Below are 18,667 nucleotides of genomic sequence, written 5' to 3' on the forward strand. Positions count from 1 at the left end.
ACACACACCCACACACACACACACACACACACACACACACACAAATCAAAAACAGACATACACTTTCACTCCCCATTGGCCATGAATGCAAATGTATTACGCAATGTTCGGCACACGACGTGTCACGATCTTTCCCACCCATCTGACACGACGGCGACATGTTTTGGCATGAGTTTCTAGTTTTGTTTTGTTTTTGTTTTTTTGTAAAAATGTGCGGTGCTGCAACAAATGTTTGCGTGTTGTCAACGATATGATGTTTCCCCCTCGAAGCGAATTCTTGTGTGCAAGAAGTCACTTAAGGCATGATGTACCACTCTATACGTTACAAGTATGACAATGTACCTACCGAGTTGTCTGTGTTGTGTGTGGGCAACGTAACAGGCTACGAAAATGCATTGCTTATTTTTTTTTCGAAGCCATGTTTACTGACCGTTTTTAAGTTTGTATCCAATGTCTGCACAGGTGTCAAAATCAAGGCCCGGAGGCCAGATCCGGACCGCCGAGTCTTTTTATGTGGCCCGCGAAAGCTAATCACATGTTACAACTTCCCTGATCCTTGCTCAAATCTGGACCGAAATGTCAAATTGTCACGTGTAATAAATAACATTGAGAATTTGCAATAATATTTTTTTTTACCCTTTTTACACTCACTTGGACAATAATTGAACCAACAATTGAATTATTTCAAAACTAGTAATCTGTCAATTGTATTTGTTACGTACAAGTAATTATACGATGTGATGATTAAACATTATTTCGGTTTCACTGTTGTAATGGCCCTCCGATGGAAGATGTAACTGCAAAGTGGCCCACGAGAAAAATGGGTTTGACACCCTTGGATTAAAGCGTTCACGTTCAGGTGTTGAGGTCACGCAACCCGCAATGCACTCAGTTCAATGTTAAAAAACAAACAAAAAAAAAAACTAACATTTGGGCCGAACTCAATTTAGAGATGATCTCATTCCTGTTGTATTTTAATTTTTTCAAAATGTGAGAGGGATGGTCAGCATTTTGGGTACTCACTGAGAACAATTCACAAACAAACAAACAGAAACAGAGCGAGAGATAGACAGACAGATGCCTCTCTAATGTGCGGCAGATGTGCTAACCAGTCAATTGTTCAATTGTTTCAATTCATGAAAATGTATAACTTTGTCAAAAAATGTACACTTTCTGAATTGCTCCAATTATTTTTGATCTCGAACACACAACTTTAATCTCGAAAATAGGTCTTCATTCTCGTCAAATGATGATTTGAATTTTGAATGTATTTTTTTCCCCCCGAAATTCTCCAACTTTATTCTCCTTATTCTCATGAAAACGTATGAATTTATCATAAATATACAACTTTGCTCTCATCAAAAGTTAGGACTTTAATCCTGAAGCTTTCTTCTCTTTTCTGGGTGGCCCTTATATTACTTTGTACTTCCTCCCGAGTGAAACAACAGCAACAAAAATTGTTTGGAGTAAAACTCCGGATGTCCTGCAAAAGGATCTCTAGAGGCAAAATTGCTCCTGCTCTTCTCAACTTCCCCTCATCATCACGATCTCCGACCGTGTTTGCTCCATTGGTGAGTGCGTACGTGATGGCATGAGGGAAAAGGAGCCGTTTTGTTTTGTCATGACATGTTGAGTGCAGGGGATGAAAGGACTGCTTGACACTTTGTTTTGTACCGCCTATGCTCTCTTAACACTGCCAGTATGTTCAAAAAAACCCGAGTCTGCCCTGGTTGGGATGTGTAATTGATGACCCGCTTTCTGTGTGTGTCTTTTGATAATCCTCGAGCTTTAAACTTCTGTTCTGTTGGTTTCTCACTGGAAGATGTCAGCATGAAGTCAAAGTAGCCCTGTAAAAAAAAAAAAACAAAAGCAAACAAACAAAAAAAAAAAAGTCATCGACTGCAACCGTGTTACCATGTTGCCTACTGGACCTGCTGCCTTTTGTGTTTGTGTCGTGATGACATGGTTTTGTTTTTCGACTCTTCTTGTTTTTCAAGTAAAAATTGTCTGGAAAAAGAAAAAAAAAGTGCTGGTGTATCTCTCTGACCATCGGATTTTTATCGGTGTCTCTTACAGAAATGCTAAACATTGTGAATTCCAAGTTAACAACATGAACAGACCTGACTTCTCAAATTGGTGTCATGGAACTTCCCAAAACTCAAATTTCATCCAATTTGGAGTGTTTCCGAAAGAGTAAAACCGTATATTGTCAAACGGACCATTGCAAGATGGCAGCAATGTCGTCCGCTGGTAGAAGAGACGTGTAGAAAAACGGCTGAGAAGAAGAGCAGGGTCATATAGGCGACAAAAGTGACATCTGAAGCAGCTTTTGCTCGTTGGAAACAAAAATCAGATTTCAAGGCTCTATTCCAAGACTTCATGAATTTGGACACCATTGTGAGGTCGAGGCGCACTGGAAGTTATTTACAGTAACTTTAAGTAGCCAAACAACATCATCAACACAAAGGTAAATATTTTTTGGGAAGCATTCCTGACCATTTAAACATTCGAAAAGGAATAGGAAAAAGTATAAACGTATCTAAATATAGGAATACATAATAAAATGGACTTTAATAATGATTACATTAAAAATGTACTACATTTAAATTAAAAGCGTTCTTAAATGTTGAAAAGCAAACACTGTGAAAGGCAGGGTGTGGAATCAATCACAAATTTGGGCCGTTTTTCAGTATGCGCGTGCCCGCTTTAATCAAACCACACCACAAGAACTGTGTTGGAAAAAAAATCCACAAATAACATTTTGTGCCAATGATGTGGTCTGATAAGCTTCTCAATATGGTGCTGAAGCAGCAACAGATGTCAGCATGATTTGTAAAAACAAAAGTCAAACAAACCTCATTCGTCAATCGCCCCACTCAGGCCCAGGTGGTCAGTCAAAACGGGGTCTCTCTTTTGGAGTAGGCTGATGAAAAGGCGGCAGGCATGGTTGCCGCGGCTCCGCATCGCAGCCAAGAGCACCCGAGCCATCGCCGTGCCGGTGATCTGCTCTTGCATCACTTTTACCTCTTCCTGATTCAAGATATGCGCCGAGAGAAGATCGCACTTAAGTTGATTGATCACCTCGTTGGTAACTCTGGCCACAAACTCCTCTTCAACATTGGCCAGTGCTTCTCGAAGGAGAAAATGATGGCAATGAGTATGGTACATTTCCACCACATATGGTGGAGCAATTTTTACGGCCCAGTACCAAATGGCACGCGGACCGGAGGCTATGGACCACTGTTTTTGTTGCTGTTATCATTGACGAATTAAAATGAAAAACTTTAAAAGTGTACAAATATAGCTTGAAAGAATGCGACACACAACATGTGTGAGGTGATTTTTTTCTTACACTGTGAAGGTCTTTTACAATATGAAAAAAAAAATTGAACTGGATTATATAAAGCCTGTATTTCACTGAGCGGCAAAGGTAGGTAATGTTCATTTTCCTTTGGCCATCTTGAATGAACCCTGATGAAAAATCAACATTCGCTATGTTCACAAACACTCACAAACCTTCGCCGCTCTGTGAGAGATGTGTTTTTGCCCCCCTTAAAGCTGTTGGCAAAACTCGAGCCAACATCTTTGCAACCGTTGGTCTATGTGTGCCCTCCATTTTCGAATCCGCTTTATCCTCACAAGGGTTGCAGGGGGGTGCTGGAGTTTATCCCAGTTGTCTTCGGACAGTAGGCGGAGGACACGCTGAACTGGTTGCCAGCCCAATGCAGGGCACACAGACAAACAACCATCCGTGCTCATACTCACACCTAGGGACAATTTAGAGTGTTACATAACCTGCCATGCATGTTTTCGGAACATGGGAAGAAACCAGATTACCCGAAGAAAACCCACGGAGGCACGGGAAGAACATGCAAACTCCACACAAGAAAGCCGCAGCCGGAATCGAACCCTTCACCTCTGCACTGTGAGGCCGACGTGCTAACCAGTCGACCACTCGTCTAACATTCATGGTAAATATAAGCTACTACAATTCAGCCTGTTCAAGTTTAAAGAGGGGTTGTCATTTCGACCCAATACAAGTGCGCTCGTGCAATGAGTTGTATTGTAAATTGTATTTCTGTAAAGTGATTCAAACTCTTGTTCCATGTGTTACAGATTTCAGATCGCTGCGTGATTGTACGTAAGTAAAACCTCACTCTTCTGTGTTTTATAGGGGGGCTCAGCAGTCAGCGCGCTCCGCCGGCAGTGAGGTGGTAGCGTGGGGTTGAAGAGGGTGGACGCTACGGAAACTCCCATCAGTTTTATATATATATATATATATATATATATATATATATATATATATATATGTGTGTGTGTATATATGTATGTGTGTGTGTGTGTGTGTGTGTGTGTGTGTGTGTGTGTGTGTGTTTTCATGATAGGCCAAAGGTACAAAGATCCTCTTACCAGCAGCCATGGATCTTGAACCACTTCCTCCTTCCTTCTCACGTGAAGCTTTCCTAGCGGAATTTAGGTTAGTAGTTTTGGCCTAACAGAACCAGTTCGGACCTCCCTCACAAGGACGAGTAGTACTAAGAGGACGATAGCAAAGCTTGTGGGTGTGTCTTCTCTAGGTGGCTGTAAAGTACTGCTTCATTGTTCCTCTGCCTGCCTTGTGAAACATCTCCAACAAAAAAATCCCGCAGGGTGAAGTTTGGTGTCAAACTGATAGTGTATTGCAAAAGGATCTCAGAGGCAAAAATGCTCTTGCACTTTATATGTTCTCAACTTCCCCTCCCCTCGTCATCATGACCTCAGACTGTGTTCGCTCCATTGGTGAGCGCGTGCGTGAGTGCAAGAGGAAAAGGAGTTGTGTTGTTTTGTCACGACATGTTGTGTGCAAAGGACAAATGCACTGTTTGTCACGATAAGATCTCTTAACACTGCCAGAATGTTCAAAAAAAAATCCCAAGGCCGCCCGGGTGGAGTTGTGTAATTGATGACTTCCCTTTTTTTTTCTGACCCCTGAAGCACTCTTAAGTGTCTATTCATGAACTCAAAGAAACCCCGTTAAAAAAACAACAGCAGCAGCAGCACAAATCATCAGATTGATCATTTTACAATGTTGCCTATTCAACCTGCAGCCTCAGTGTTGTGTCACGATGTTTGTTAGTTTTCGACTCTTATTGTCTTAAAGATTGTCTTGGAAAAAAACCCAAAAAACAGCTGTATGTATCTCTAAGACCATCATGTTATGTACTCCAAAGGCGGAGTCACAGATGGGTGTCGCCACACAGGACATACATTCAGATTTTATCAGTACCTTTTACAGGAAAGCATATTGTATTGTGAATTCCAGCTCAACAACCTGAATGGACTTGTCTACTCAGATTTGTGCACTGGAACTTCCCAAAACTTCAAACTTCCAATTTGGAGTTTTTCTGGCAAAGTAAAAGTAGTTAGTAGTCGTTAGTACTTGATAGTTGACAGTCTCGCACTCCGAGCAACTTCCTACTGCCTGTCTCTCAGGTCACGCATTTTTGACATCGTCAAGAGTAGTTTGGCTTTCTTCATTTTGCATTTCTTTCTTTCTTTCTTCTTTTAAACAGGTTGAAGTGGTCAAATGTTTCTGCAAACATAGAATCATTCATCCTTTCATGCACCCTGTAACCCGATTGCATGATAAGCTCTCCACTGTAGTAACCGCTGTCCCCCCGAGGGTTAAAGGTCATGTGATAGCAGCAAATACATTAAACAGGTTCCATTTTTTTACGTGAGTGGCTGCCAAAACTTGCTTCAAGTACCACCATCATTATCACCTTGCTTCGGAATCCTGTTCGTTTGTGGAGGCGTACCCACCGTCATTTTGATTTCACGCGAGACAAATCTTGTTTGACTGGAGATGTGCGCGAGTGGATCCCTCCTTAGTTGCCCCAAGGTGTGACAACCTTGATATGTTTGAATGCGCTGCATCTTATTCACAGGAGGGGCAGCTGCACGCTTGTAACACAGTAATTATCAACGATCGACATTTCACAATGCCACAGGAGGGGAACCGACTCTGGGGCGCATGCAAAACAGTCTTTTATTCGGCCCCGCGTTGTTTTTCGACCACCTCTCACATTCCACTCCAAGGGCGTGTCGTGCAATTTCCTTCGTCGCTAAATCTAAAAAAACGTGGTCGACACAGCAGCATGGAAAAAGGCTAGAAAAGACTTCTAAAGGCTCAAGTCCCAGTCATCCTCTGCTAACGACTAAAAATGCGGCGTTGTTTTCCAAACCCATTTTCTGGTTAGTTGTGTGTGTGTTTTTTTTTTTTTGAAGAGATTAGGTTACTTTTATCCAAGTTTGGGTTCATTATTTTGATCCAACGGATTGAGTTGAAGACTACTCTCCATCCAAAGACGATTTATCACTGTTATCTTATTTTGCTGTGTTAGAAAAAAAAAGAAGAATCACACAAATCAAATTACCAGCTAACTGAATGAAATGTTCCAGTACCTCACCCAGAAAATGTAAGACACCACATTTGAGAAGGGCTTTGTTAAAAATCATCCTCGTGTTCATTTTCTGACTCGTCCACTCCGCCACCTCTCCTTTATCCACCGTATCATGACCGTGTTTGTCTTGTTTTCTATTTAGGGTTAACTACAAAGGAGCAGCAATGTGTGAACAGGACTCCGCAGAGAAAGCCTGTGATTCACTGACTGAAATCGATGATGGTTATTGTTGTTTTCCATGCTGACTGTTATCGTCCCACTTGTCTGAATGAAGTGGCATAGAAACCCCCCCCCCCCCCCACCCAAGAAGTGATTACTGGAAATAACTTGTCCAGAGGTTAGCAAGACCACAACGCAATCTTTAACAATAGTTTATTATTGAAAAGCTGGTCAAACCGTAAGCAGTCATAGAATCATTTAGGAAATTACTTTTCAGAAACCCATGCATTTGATACTTTTTTAAAATATGCTTTCTATTTGTAGTCAAAACTGTTGCTGTGAAATTGTGAAACTTACATGTTAAAACGTGTTTGGTTTGGCTTCCAAATTTGCTGTACCGCGAAGCGATTTCTTGACCTGTTCAGGTCAACGGCGTCCTTTTTGTGTCCTATGAATTAAAGTTACTAGTTATGTAACTATGGATATTGTTTAAAACAAACAAACAAAAGAAACAAAAGAACGCGAAGGGCTCCACCAGTGACCTGAACCAGAAGTAATTGCTTCGTTTCGCTGCGCCTAATGAGGAAACCAAACTTATCACACGATAACATCCTAACTTATTATTCCGTGCATGAAAACGTTCAATTTATCACATTGTAACGTGATGTTGATTTTATTTTATTTTTTTCCTGATGTGGTAGCAACACGCTTCCGCTCGAGTTGTGGTGTGAATTTATTACTTGTCAAGAACCACTTAAGTTGACCGTTACAATCAAAATATTCAATGTCAATGTCGCGTTATGTCGTTTTGTGGATGGATTTGGAATGGAGTCGGATGCGCCGGCTCTTTTCAATGCTTGACGACTGACAGTGAGCCAAATTCCCAGTTGAGGATCGTGGCGCCGTATTTTCGATTGAAGACCCCTTGTGTTTGCAGACTGTTTACAGTTGCGGCAGGCAGACTTCACTGTCGTGGTGACCGCAACACAGTCGGACAATCTGAAGCATACGTTGGAGTAGGGAACATATACAGCCAAGGAAAAAAGTAAGAGACAAGCATATTTTCTTCAATTTCTTGTTCATTTTAATATCTGGTGCCACTAAAAGTACATCGAGTGACTGACACAAAAGTAACATGGAATGCCTAACAGGGCCCGTTTTGGTCCAAACAAATGTACTTTAGTCATACTATGCATTTAAAATGAAGATTAAAGTGAAGAAACTAGAGTGGTCTCTCTCGCCACAGCTGGAAATCGGTATATGTTTTGATAGTGAGCAGGAGTACAGAAAGCGTGTGTCATAAATGATACAAGTACAACGATCATGAAAATATGGCAAGGTTGTCACGTGAACAGCCACGAATGGAGGAGCCGTTAATGGTGAGTTGCGCTTTTCCAATCCATGTTCCAAAACGGCCTGGTCCCACTCTGCCCCATCCTCGCTTGCCCTGGCCTGGACTCGGTTTCTTTTCCATTACAAAAGGCACCAATCAACTGGGACGGCATGAACGGAACTGTGTGAACCTCCACTGCGCACTCGCAATGTGAAGGGTTCTGCCACAAGATTTCCGAGCTTCGGCCACTGGTTTTGCAATTCAAAATAATTGCCGTTGAACGATGTGGCGACATTACAAATTATAGCCCGTGAAATGGAGAGCAACTTCCTCACAGGCGAAAAATCAATTTTCGGGTTTAAGCTGGCAGGACACAGTTGCCTGCTGCCAAGACATAATAATTAAGTATGTACTTTACAGTGCACAGAGGATCTAGTGTGTTTTACAACAATAACTAACCAAATTTACAGTTTCATATGTATCTGTAGATGAAATATGAAAGCTTGTGGTAAAAATGTCCATGAGTGGGCCATTCACGTGAATGACAATGACTCCCATCTCTCTATATCGCCCTATTTGTCTTTAATGTAGACCATGTCTTCTTTCTATAGTGACGCGTGTGTTCCTTGTTTGACATTATGCAGCGTTTGGCAGGCCAGGCCTAAAGAGGAAAGTGTGGCTATACTGAAAGACGGGGCTCGCTCTCATTCACTTGAATGGACTAGGTGAGGTGCACTAAGAGTTTTACCACAAGCCTCACTATTCTATCCACTGAAATTGTAAATATGGTTAACTATGGTAAAATACATGATATGTGTACCGTATTTTCCGCACTAAAAGGCGCACTGGATTATGAGGTGCACCTTCAATGAATGTCCGATTTTTAATTTTTTTTTCATGTATTGGACGCACTGGATTATAAGGTGCAATCTACAATGCATCCACTAGATGGAGCTACGCTCCTTCTGTTCGACTCGAGAGGCGTTCATGACCGCCTCCGAAAGTCATAAATTAACGATTCCTTCAATGACACTACGAAAATTGAAAATAATGCATCAAAACAGAAAATCAAGCAAGGAAATCACAAAATAAATTCTATAGCCCCCCCTTGGCATTTCATTGAGCGTAGCTCCAACAGAATAATCGGATGTCTTCAAAATGTAGGCAACTGGATTGTCTCAGAAGTTTTTGTTATTTATTCCTTAGTAGTGTATTCACAAACAAGGAAATCACCAAAAAATTCTATAGGGGGGCTTACAAGTTATAACATTGTAAGCATGTCTCCAGCAAGGAGCCATTTTGGGGTTGGCATCTTACCGTAATGACCATACACAAGGCACACCAGATTTTAAGGCGCGCTGTGAGCTTTTAAGAAAATGGAAGATTTTTCGGTGCGCCTTATAATGCGGAAAATACGGTACAATGTTTTTATGACTTGGCGGCATTCAGCTGTGTCTCACTCTGTAATGGAAAAGCGACCACACAGGGCAGAACGACGCTGTTTCAAGGTGGAGCCGGTACAATGGAAAAGGGGGAATATATGTACTTGTTTCCATTTAAAATGTTCATAAGGAAGTGTCACAATATGACAGCGATGTGCTCGTGATGCCCCGTTGTCAAATGCCTGGAAAGAGGTAGAAGCGCCTTGACAAAGTGCATCTGTCTTTAGTTGGTATCTGTTTTTTCATCACAAGCGGCAATGCTTCAAAGCGTCGCATGACCTGCATGGTTGAAACAAAACATGATGAGATTCGTGGTGTAACCCAAAAACAAAAACAAAACAAAAAACATCAACACATACGTTCAGTAAATGTACTACTTTCTTGTTGTGAGCTACTTTTCCCTTTTCATATTATTTTTTGGGGGAGCCCAAACGCATCCTGTTTGTAACTGTGTGCATGGAGCATCTTGAATTTGCCCTCTATGCAGTCATTAAAGCATTTGTAAAACTTACCATCCTGAAAAGTTCCTCAATGTCTTCCTCACATGCGCAGGTGTTCACAACATCAACGATGTACTGAATGAGGAAAGCGCCATCCACTGTGTGTCTGTATGAGACGGTGTCTGCGAGGGAGGTCAGGCAAAAAGAAAAGAAAAAAAAAAGGAAGTAGATCAGATCGCATATCAAACTGACTCAAGCCAGGCTCTCCCAAACTCAGGGTGTCCCAAGAAGTCACCATACACTTGCTTTTTTTTCTGTTTCGTTTCAGGTGTCATAGGGGCAAGAGTGAGGCCATCAGAATTTGACAGCTTTGGTTTTGCGGAGTTTATAAACATATTCACGAGCACATGGCTCACCAAATGACATGAGGACAGCGTTTTTAAATATCCACCGGGTAAGCTTTCCTGTCCTCTAATTCCGTTTAGCTCCAGTTCAGAACGTTGTATGCCCATCAAATTCCTCCAACACATAGTCCAACTTACAGTAAAAGTTAATGTGAATCATTAACTTGGAGTTGGAGCCTTTGAACCACCAGAAATCAGTATGGGTAATACTTCAGGCTCCGAAGCATCTGCTAAATTGCACCTTTGTTGATGCTTTGTATTGCTAACGTAAACTGCAAAATGCTGATGGGGTCACGTCTCTTCAAAAGAAACCCGAAATGACATTTATCGTGACATTTGGACACCCTAAATGTAGACGCGTGAAAATTCGACAATGGTACAGTAGGTTCGGGCACGTTGCATTACTTGGTTGCTCATTTTGGTGTCTTTGTGGTTTGCTTCATTGACTCACGCGTACACGATAGGTGGGAGAGGCTGCACTGACCAGGGGTGCAAGAGAGAAGAGCGATGAAATCTTTTTCTTTGTGCACAAATTGAAAACCATCGTGCACGATGCATCCATCGTCAGACGTGGACGGTCCCGCCTGCTGGGTATTATCAGACACCAGCGCCTTTGCGCCATCCCTGATGAGCACGGACCCTCCCTCCTCTAAAAGAGACGTGTTACAACATCCACGTGACATCATTACAAATATGCAAAAGTGTTTTCAATTTGAGCGCCACCAAGTTCGGTCACCTCCTCTGCAGGCTTGGATGATGATGATCTTGGGTTTATTCAGCAGAGCTTTGCAATTTGCTGAGCCGAGGTGTTTGAAAATATTATCAACGGGAAACACATCTTCTTCGTCCTTTGTTTGCGTCTCAGTCCAGTTGACGCCGAGGACCGATCCCAGTTTCCCATGAGACATGATCACCACAAACACGCTGTCTGTGTCTTTGAGTTTCGAATGTTTGGAGAAGTCGATGACGGCCTTGTCAATTTCCTGTCGGAAGCAATGCAGGTCGGTCAGTAACTCAGAAAACATAGATTTAAACCGTGAAAAAAGATGTTTGTTACCTCTCCAGTGAGGTTCGTGTATTGGACCACTTCATATCCCAAAGCACGTAACAGCCTCGCCATGTTCCGCTCATCTGCCTCGGCTCCATGTCTGTCATAACGGCTGTCCTTAAACTTGATATTGGTGATGAGCAGAGCTACGCGGTTCTTTTTGGACTCTTCATTCACGGGGTAGATCTAAAAAAAAAAGAAAAAGAAAAAGGAAGCACGTATGTGTGAAATGCCCATTTTAAAATTAGAGACTCTGTCTAAACAAAGCCACAGAGGGATGTTTTTCCCCAAAGAACATTTTAATAATATTCTTCTGGAAAGTCACATGTTGTTGTTGTTGTTTTCTTTGCTGTTTGTTTATTTGAAGAAAGTGTACCGTGGAAAGGTATTTGAACACCGTGAAAATAGCAGGAATCTTGATGACAAAATTCCTCTTAGAAAGTGATCATCATGAAATTGTGAACCTTTGGATCTTTCTCATTCTTCCTGGCATTCCAAAATGTCCTTTTGCAGGGGATAAGTGTGGTGGACCACTGGCGTTCTACCTCGGAGGCAGCTGAAGATAACAACACACAACGTTGGCGTTCAAATGGGATCAAACAGGGTGTCGTTTTACGTTGAGATGAGCACCTCCTCAGCTCACCTTGGGGGGACTCGGTGGGGAGGCCCAGTTCCTTGAAGAGCATTGGGTCCTTTTGTTGAAGGTAAGTGATCATCTTCCAGCTCGCCTCATCACCTTTTTTCGACACTGAGTCAATGAGGATACGGGCCCTCTTTCTTCTGGTGTTATGAGCCTCAATGATGGCCTCCTCCTCTCCGCTATTCAAGACGTTGTCATGTAAAAGATGGTCCAGAAGTTGTTCGATGACAGTTGAGGACACTTTTTCCATAAACTCAATTTTCACAGCCTTCAGTTCCTCTGTAAGAAAAGGCACAACACATATGAAGTAATTAGGCCAATGTAGATACAACTGTAAGTGGGGATTTTCCTCCACACATGAGCTGTAATAGTTGCGACCCCTCCAAAGTCATGAAGCGACAGAAATATAAAAATGGCAATTTAATAATCTGGAGAGACTATGTCTCACTGGCTGGCCCGGGATTGCCTTGGGATCCCCCAGGTTGAGCTGGAACAAGTGGCTGCGGAGAGGGGAGTCTGGCCCTCCCTGTGAAAGCTGTTTCCCCCCTGACCCGGATAAACAGTAGAGAATGGATGGACGGATTGGTTGTGTGTATGTGTGTGCTTTGGGGGAGTAGGCGGGGGACACCCTGAACCGATTGCCAGCCCATCGCAGGGCACACACAGACGAATAACCATCCGTGCTCACACTCACATTCACACCACGGGACAATTTAGAGTGTTCCATTAGCCTGCCATGCATGTTTTTGGAATGTGAGAGGAAACCAGAGTACCCGGAGAAAACCCACACAGGCACCAGGGAGAACATGCAAACTCCAGTGCATAATGGTAAATAGGGAAGCGACTTGCAGAGAGGTACAGTACATTCAGTCACAATGCGCATGTTCCAAGTTTTAGGGTTCAAGTCCCAAGTTAGTGTGGTGAACAGCCAACATCAGGTCTCAAGTAAATGTAAAGCATGTCAAGTCATGAAAAAAAAAATCTCAGTTACAACATATACTGGAGTGAGAACAAAATGTATTTTCCGTCCTCATGAACACAATTTAGGTCACTCTCTTGAATATTGTTCATCCATTTTTATTTGCAGTAATATTAATTGGTAATTTTCATTTTTATTGGTAATAATAGTAATAACTAGTTCCAGTGTAATCGCATTAAATTAAAGTTGTCGTATTTGCCTATGTCGACAAATACAGTAGTGCACAAATCGGCCGTGAGCCACCTCCATCCCGCAATCCCAAGCCAACCAGTGAAACGCGTTCAAACGCGCGCCCTACTCTAATTTTGAATCAAATGTGGCAGAGAATGAAGTCAATTTAAAGAATTCCATGACTCTACTTTCTCGTTGTGCGTATTATTACGGGCGTTTCCCGCGAAATGGCGCTCACGCGGAAGCTTTCAAAAGTGAAAGTAAAACAGTAAAGTTTCTTATTTAAAGAAGAGACGAAAAGTTCAAGGGGAAAAAAAAACTCACCAGCCATTTTTTAAGTGTCTCTATTGCCGAAGTAGTGCTTGAAATAAAGTTTAGGTGAGAGTTAGGAAATGAGAAAGTTTTTCTCTGCTCTTCTCTGTCCCCAATGCAGTACACACACACACACACACACACACACACACACCCACACACACACACACACACACACACACACACCCACACACACACACACACACACACACACACACCCACACACACACACACACACACACACACACACCCACACACACACACACACACACACACACACACCCACACACACACACACACACACACACACACACCCACACACACACACACACACACACACACACACCCACACACACACACACACACACACACACACACCCACACACACACACACACACACACACACACACATTTATTGTATTTTATCGAGGAAACTGTTGCATCAGGGACCCTCAGAGTACATTCAAATTTTAGCCAGGAACAAACAGGGGGGAATCTTATTTTCTGGATCTAAATTGTCATGTTATAGAAACAACATCAGACAGTATTTTTTCAAGGCGGCACGGTGATCCACTGGTCAGCACGTCGGCCTCACAGTGCAGAGTTGCAGGGTTCGATTACGGCTCCGGCCCGTCTGGAGTTCCTTCCTGTGTTCTCCCCCGGCCTGCGCGGGTTTTCTGCGGGTACTCCAGTTTTCCTCCCACATTCCAAAATCCTGAATGGCAGGTGAATGGAACACTAAATTCTTCTTCGGTGTGAGTGTGAGCGCAGATAGTTTTTTGTCAGTGTGTGCCCTGGCTGGCAACCAGTTCAGGGTGTACCCCGCCAACTGCCCGGAAACAGCTGGGATAGGCTCCAGCACGCCCGCGACCTTTGTGAGGATAAGGAGATTCAAAAATGGATGGATGGATGCATGGATGAATACCCGCATCTGAATCAGCACTCTGTGAAAGTTGTTAAATCGCGGCCCAAAAGGTTTTTAATGATGACATCAGGTTTCTATGAAACTTACTTGGTTCCTCACAGAGGTCGAGTAGTTGAATGATAACATAGAATTGTTTTGAATCTGAGATTTTAAACACAATGAATTTTATTGTGACTTCATATCTGGAAACCTCCTGTTCGACAACCTGGGATAGCCTAGCACCTGACAGGGGTGGGATGGTTGAGTGCTCACAGTGGATTATCAGTGTCACTCTGAAATAACAATAAATGACAGCCACACAGATTTCCAATGGTTATTATTCTCAAGGTTCGAATCAAACTTTAGGTGGACATTGCTGGGATCGTTTAGCACCAGATAGAAGTAGAACAATCGAGTGACTTGGAGATTACAATTGATGCCAGGATTTTGTCTGAAATCAGAAAAGAAGCATTCAGAAAGTATAACTGCAACAGGTTATGGTGTACACCTCGAGTATTTCTGAGTATCATGCACGATTCAAAAGAATGAAAAAACTCACTCCTTATCTCATGTCCATCGGTTCAATCAAGTTCAGACCCAGACGCTCTGCAAGTTTAGGGTCTCTGCTTTTAATCCAATTGATCATCCTCCAGCTGGATTCGTCACCTTTCATCCTCACTGTACGGATGAGGTCACGTGCCTTGTTTGCTCTGGTCTGGTTCGCCTGAATTATGTGCTGTACCTCGCCATCATTTAAGATGCCATCCTCGAGAAGATGGTACAGAAGTTGATTGAGGACTTCTTCAGATACATTGTCAGCAAAATCTGATGTTTTCTTTTTCAGTTGTTCTGGAAGAAAAAAAAAAGAAAAGAAAATGCAGGTACCGTTAGGTCAAGAAACACATGGACATCCATCCATCCATTTACAACTGCACTTCTCTTGTTTAGGGTTGCGGGTGAAAGGGACGTACACCCTGGAAGCTGGAGTACACACACCCTCACCAACATAGGGAAAACATGTTAGAACATGACCCCCTCCCCCCCGTCCCAACTCCAATCTTATTTACTTAATAATGCCGCATATAATATATTCTGAGAGTGTGAAATGTTCTGTATTCTCACAAGTGGCTTGCTTTACTAATTAATGCCATGAAGGCATTAATTGGGCTCTGTGGATGCAACTTCGGGCTCGGATAAGATGGCGTAGATCAGGGGTGTCAAACTCCTTTTTTTGTCGCGGGCCACTTCGGAGTTACCGCTCCCTTCGGAGGGCCGGTGGATAATCTCATTATTTATTACCCATAACACTTTGACATTTCGGTGCAGATTTCAGCAAGAATCATGATAGTTGACACACATGATTTGCTCCCGCGGGCCACATAAAATGATGTGGGGGGCCAAATCTGGCCCCCGGGCTTTGACTTTGAAACAGGTGGCTTAGATGTAAATATAACCATCTTTTCACTGCAGCCGCTGCGTGAATGAAAGCCGTCTTTTTCATTTTTTTGAAGGTATGTAATAAGGTACTGCGACAGTATGCACTACCTTATTACCAGAATGTGGCCAGTTGATTGAGATGTGGAAGTCAGAAATAAATGTAAAAAAAAAAAAACATGACAAAGGAAAAGGAAAGTACAGAGAAGGAAAAACTCCAAATGATCCAAATTTTACTAGAGGTATGTAGTGTGTAATGTGTATGTTTACAAATGGTGTGACTGCAGTAAAAAAGATGAATCGTGAGGTGTATATGGGGCATACTCATCTCACATTCCGCTAATACTAGTCAACTGAAAGTATACATTGAGAAAAATACAAAACACCCTCTAAAAGCAATTTTTAGAAAGCAAATAAGCAGATTATTCTTCAATGTCAAGTCCGCCACTTGATCACAACCTGAAAGAGCATGAGATTTTCTCCTGAAAGACAAAAGTGAAGACCTACAACCAGCAGCAAGTGGGAGTGCAATGAAGGCCTGGTAAAGTTTAGGGAGTCACTGACTGTCGAGGATTCTGATGCAATATATCTTGGTGGCGAATCATTAGTCTTGTGGGGCATAATATACAAACAGACTGTCTGTCACTGTACACCATTTCAGAAAGTGTTAAAAAAATTATCAAGAGACTTCATTCTTTTCGTTTTCATTGTGAGCCTTGCGGGAAAACTACAATCACAATACAGTACATCACAATGCATTGTGAGCGTAGTTTTCCTGCGTGGCTCATGATAACAACGGAAGAATGAAGAGCACGGTTTGCCGTCAAAGTCGTCTGTTATTTCCTGTCCTCAAGTGCACATTCCTCCTGAAGCATGCATACCACTCTCGTTCAACTTTTCTTATGTCAAAAGGTCCCACAGATGTCTTACCTGCCATCGCTCTTTGAGAAAAATCATTTCTTTTGGTGTGGATAAGTAAGCAAAGCCTTCTTTGTATGACAATAGCTGCACCTACTGTACTGTTTGAGCCTGAACGGATCTGCCTTCCTCATATGTTCAATTTGAAGTCCCCTCCTCCATTTCAGAAACTGCCCAATGAACTCTGAATTGTATGTGTGTGTTTGTGTGTGTGTTTGTGTGTGTGTGTGGGGGGGGGGGGGTTATTGGTCTCAGGTAGAGACAAGGAAGTCAGACCAAAAAACAAAGAGCAGAAAAATCTAACAAAGTGGTACTACCTTATCCTACAGTAACATCTGTTCTATTTCAGCAACATACTAAATCACACGTTGTTCTGTTACAGGTATTTCACTTTCCAGATTGACACAATATGGGGCAAATTGTGAAATGATGTTTCTTTTGGTTCCTTGACAGAGTTCACAAGAGAGACACAGAGTGAGAAAAGCGACATCATGACAGGACATGATATATGCCAAGGTGAAGTTGTTAGCAGTGCCGGAAGGTGACAAGGTTCACTGAAGATAGGAGGGGCAATAGTTTATCTTTTTCAGCGACTGTATGGAAAAAAAAAAAAACAACTCCTACATTTAATATCACATAACATGCCACTGTCATGATATAATTTACAGTAAACAGACCTGTGAGTCAACTGTAGCCTGCAAGTATCCCCAAGGTTGGGAAATATTTTTCCTATGAGGGGCATTTTAAAAGGAAAGTCAACCCAAAAACTGTCTTCACAATAATATGTTCTATGCAGCCCCACAAGTCTTAACACGGCATTCTGATTAATATTGTTTAGGCCTGGAGGTCGGGCTCACTGGTGAGCGCCTGGTTCCCATTTGTTTCTACGATTGGCTGGGAACCAGTTCAGATGTACCCCGACTTCCTGCCCGAAGACGTCTGGGATAGGCTCCAGCACGCCTGCAACCCTTGTGTGAATATGCAGATCGGATAATAGTTGGATGGATTTATGATTGATTAGTAGATTGTTAGCCCAGGGGTGTCAAACTAATTTCACATTTTGGAGAACATACGGCCTCGGGAGATGTCAAATGGGCCGGACCATTAGAATTAGATCATACTCTGCTATAAATAACCAAAATAATATGTCTCTCCTTTGTTTTGGTCTGAAGAAGCTAAGGAACATGAGGAAAAAGTTAAAATTTAATGAACATGTCTTTTACAAAACATTTCATGAAGCACCTTAGATTTCCTTAGACAAATGTGCATTTTACTTTTATCGTTCACATATATTCATTGCAACTGGTCCCACTGATTGTACAAAGGCACAAAACTTTAACAATTGGTCGTGAAAAATAGAGTAATACATTTTAAGAATAAATGAGATTGATAAAGAAAGGAATTTAAAAAATATTTACACGTGCATATAAAATCTAAATGTAATCCCTGCCTACACTTCACAAACTAAGGAGAGTGCTATTAAATGTGAAAAGAATAAAGTATTTACATGTCCTTGATAGGGTCTACTGTGTTGGTTCTGTCCCATCTTTCTGTCTTCTTCTCTTCTGTTGTCTTCTACTCTGATCAAAACAGTCTGCCCCCTCGCGGATAATCCACAAATTGCACCTTATTTAAAATATTCCGTGTCTTATGCATGTTTTCACTTTTAAATGATCCTGCGGGCCTGATCGAACCTCCTTGGGGGCCTGTTCCGGCCCGCGGGCCGTCTTTTTGACACCAGTGTTCTAGCCAAAATGTCACGTTTTGCGTGATGGTAGTGCAGAGGACCCCAAAAAGCTGAGTAGCAGGGAGTAACAGGGTGGCTGACCAAAATGCATTTAACAAAAATACAAACAGGAATACAATGGAGAAGCTAACTCAAATAAAGTCCCAAAAAAAAAACCCAAGATGGAAAACAAAACATGACACGTCCACACAGCAACAAACAAACAGCAACCTTTTAAAGCAATAATTACGTAACGACCAACAGGTGTGCAGCTGCAGGGAGAGCCCTACAGTGCCACCCGTTGGTCACAACCC

The 18,667-nt window shown here is 42.3% G+C and overlaps 1 protein-coding gene and 1 long non-coding RNA gene across 2 annotated transcripts; both read right to left on the minus strand.

Moving 5' to 3' along the window:
* Window positions 1-402: 402 nt before the first annotated feature.
* LOC109518430 (uncharacterized) lies at window positions 403-2,690 on the minus strand. Its single transcript, XR_002168760.1, has 2 exons — window positions 2,121-2,690; window positions 403-1,847 (listed from the first exon to the last, which is right to left on the minus strand). It is a non-coding gene; the product is annotated as an uncharacterized LOC109518430 (long non-coding RNA).
* Window positions 2,691-9,373: 6,683 nt separating this feature from the next.
* Window positions 9,374-13,472, minus strand: LOC109518426 (caspase-1-A-like). The gene is made up of 8 exons (XM_019874242.1): window positions 13,384-13,472; window positions 11,913-12,188; window positions 11,734-11,825; window positions 11,279-11,455; window positions 10,958-11,204; window positions 10,706-10,870; window positions 9,890-9,999; window positions 9,374-9,656 (listed from the first exon to the last, which is right to left on the minus strand). The coding sequence occupies exons 1-8, from the start codon at window positions 13,388-13,390 to the stop codon at window positions 9,552-9,554; spliced, it is 1,179 nt and encodes a 392-aa protein (XP_019729801.1). The 5' UTR covers window positions 13,391-13,472; the 3' UTR covers window positions 9,374-9,551.
* Between the last annotated feature and the right edge of the window lie 5,195 nt (window positions 13,473-18,667).

This window comes from Hippocampus comes, unplaced genomic scaffold (genome assembly GCF_001891065.2).
Source record: "Hippocampus comes isolate QL1 unplaced genomic scaffold, H_comes_QL1_v1.1 scaffold125, whole genome shotgun sequence".
NCBI lineage: Eukaryota > Metazoa > Chordata > Actinopteri > Syngnathiformes > Syngnathidae > Hippocampus > Hippocampus comes.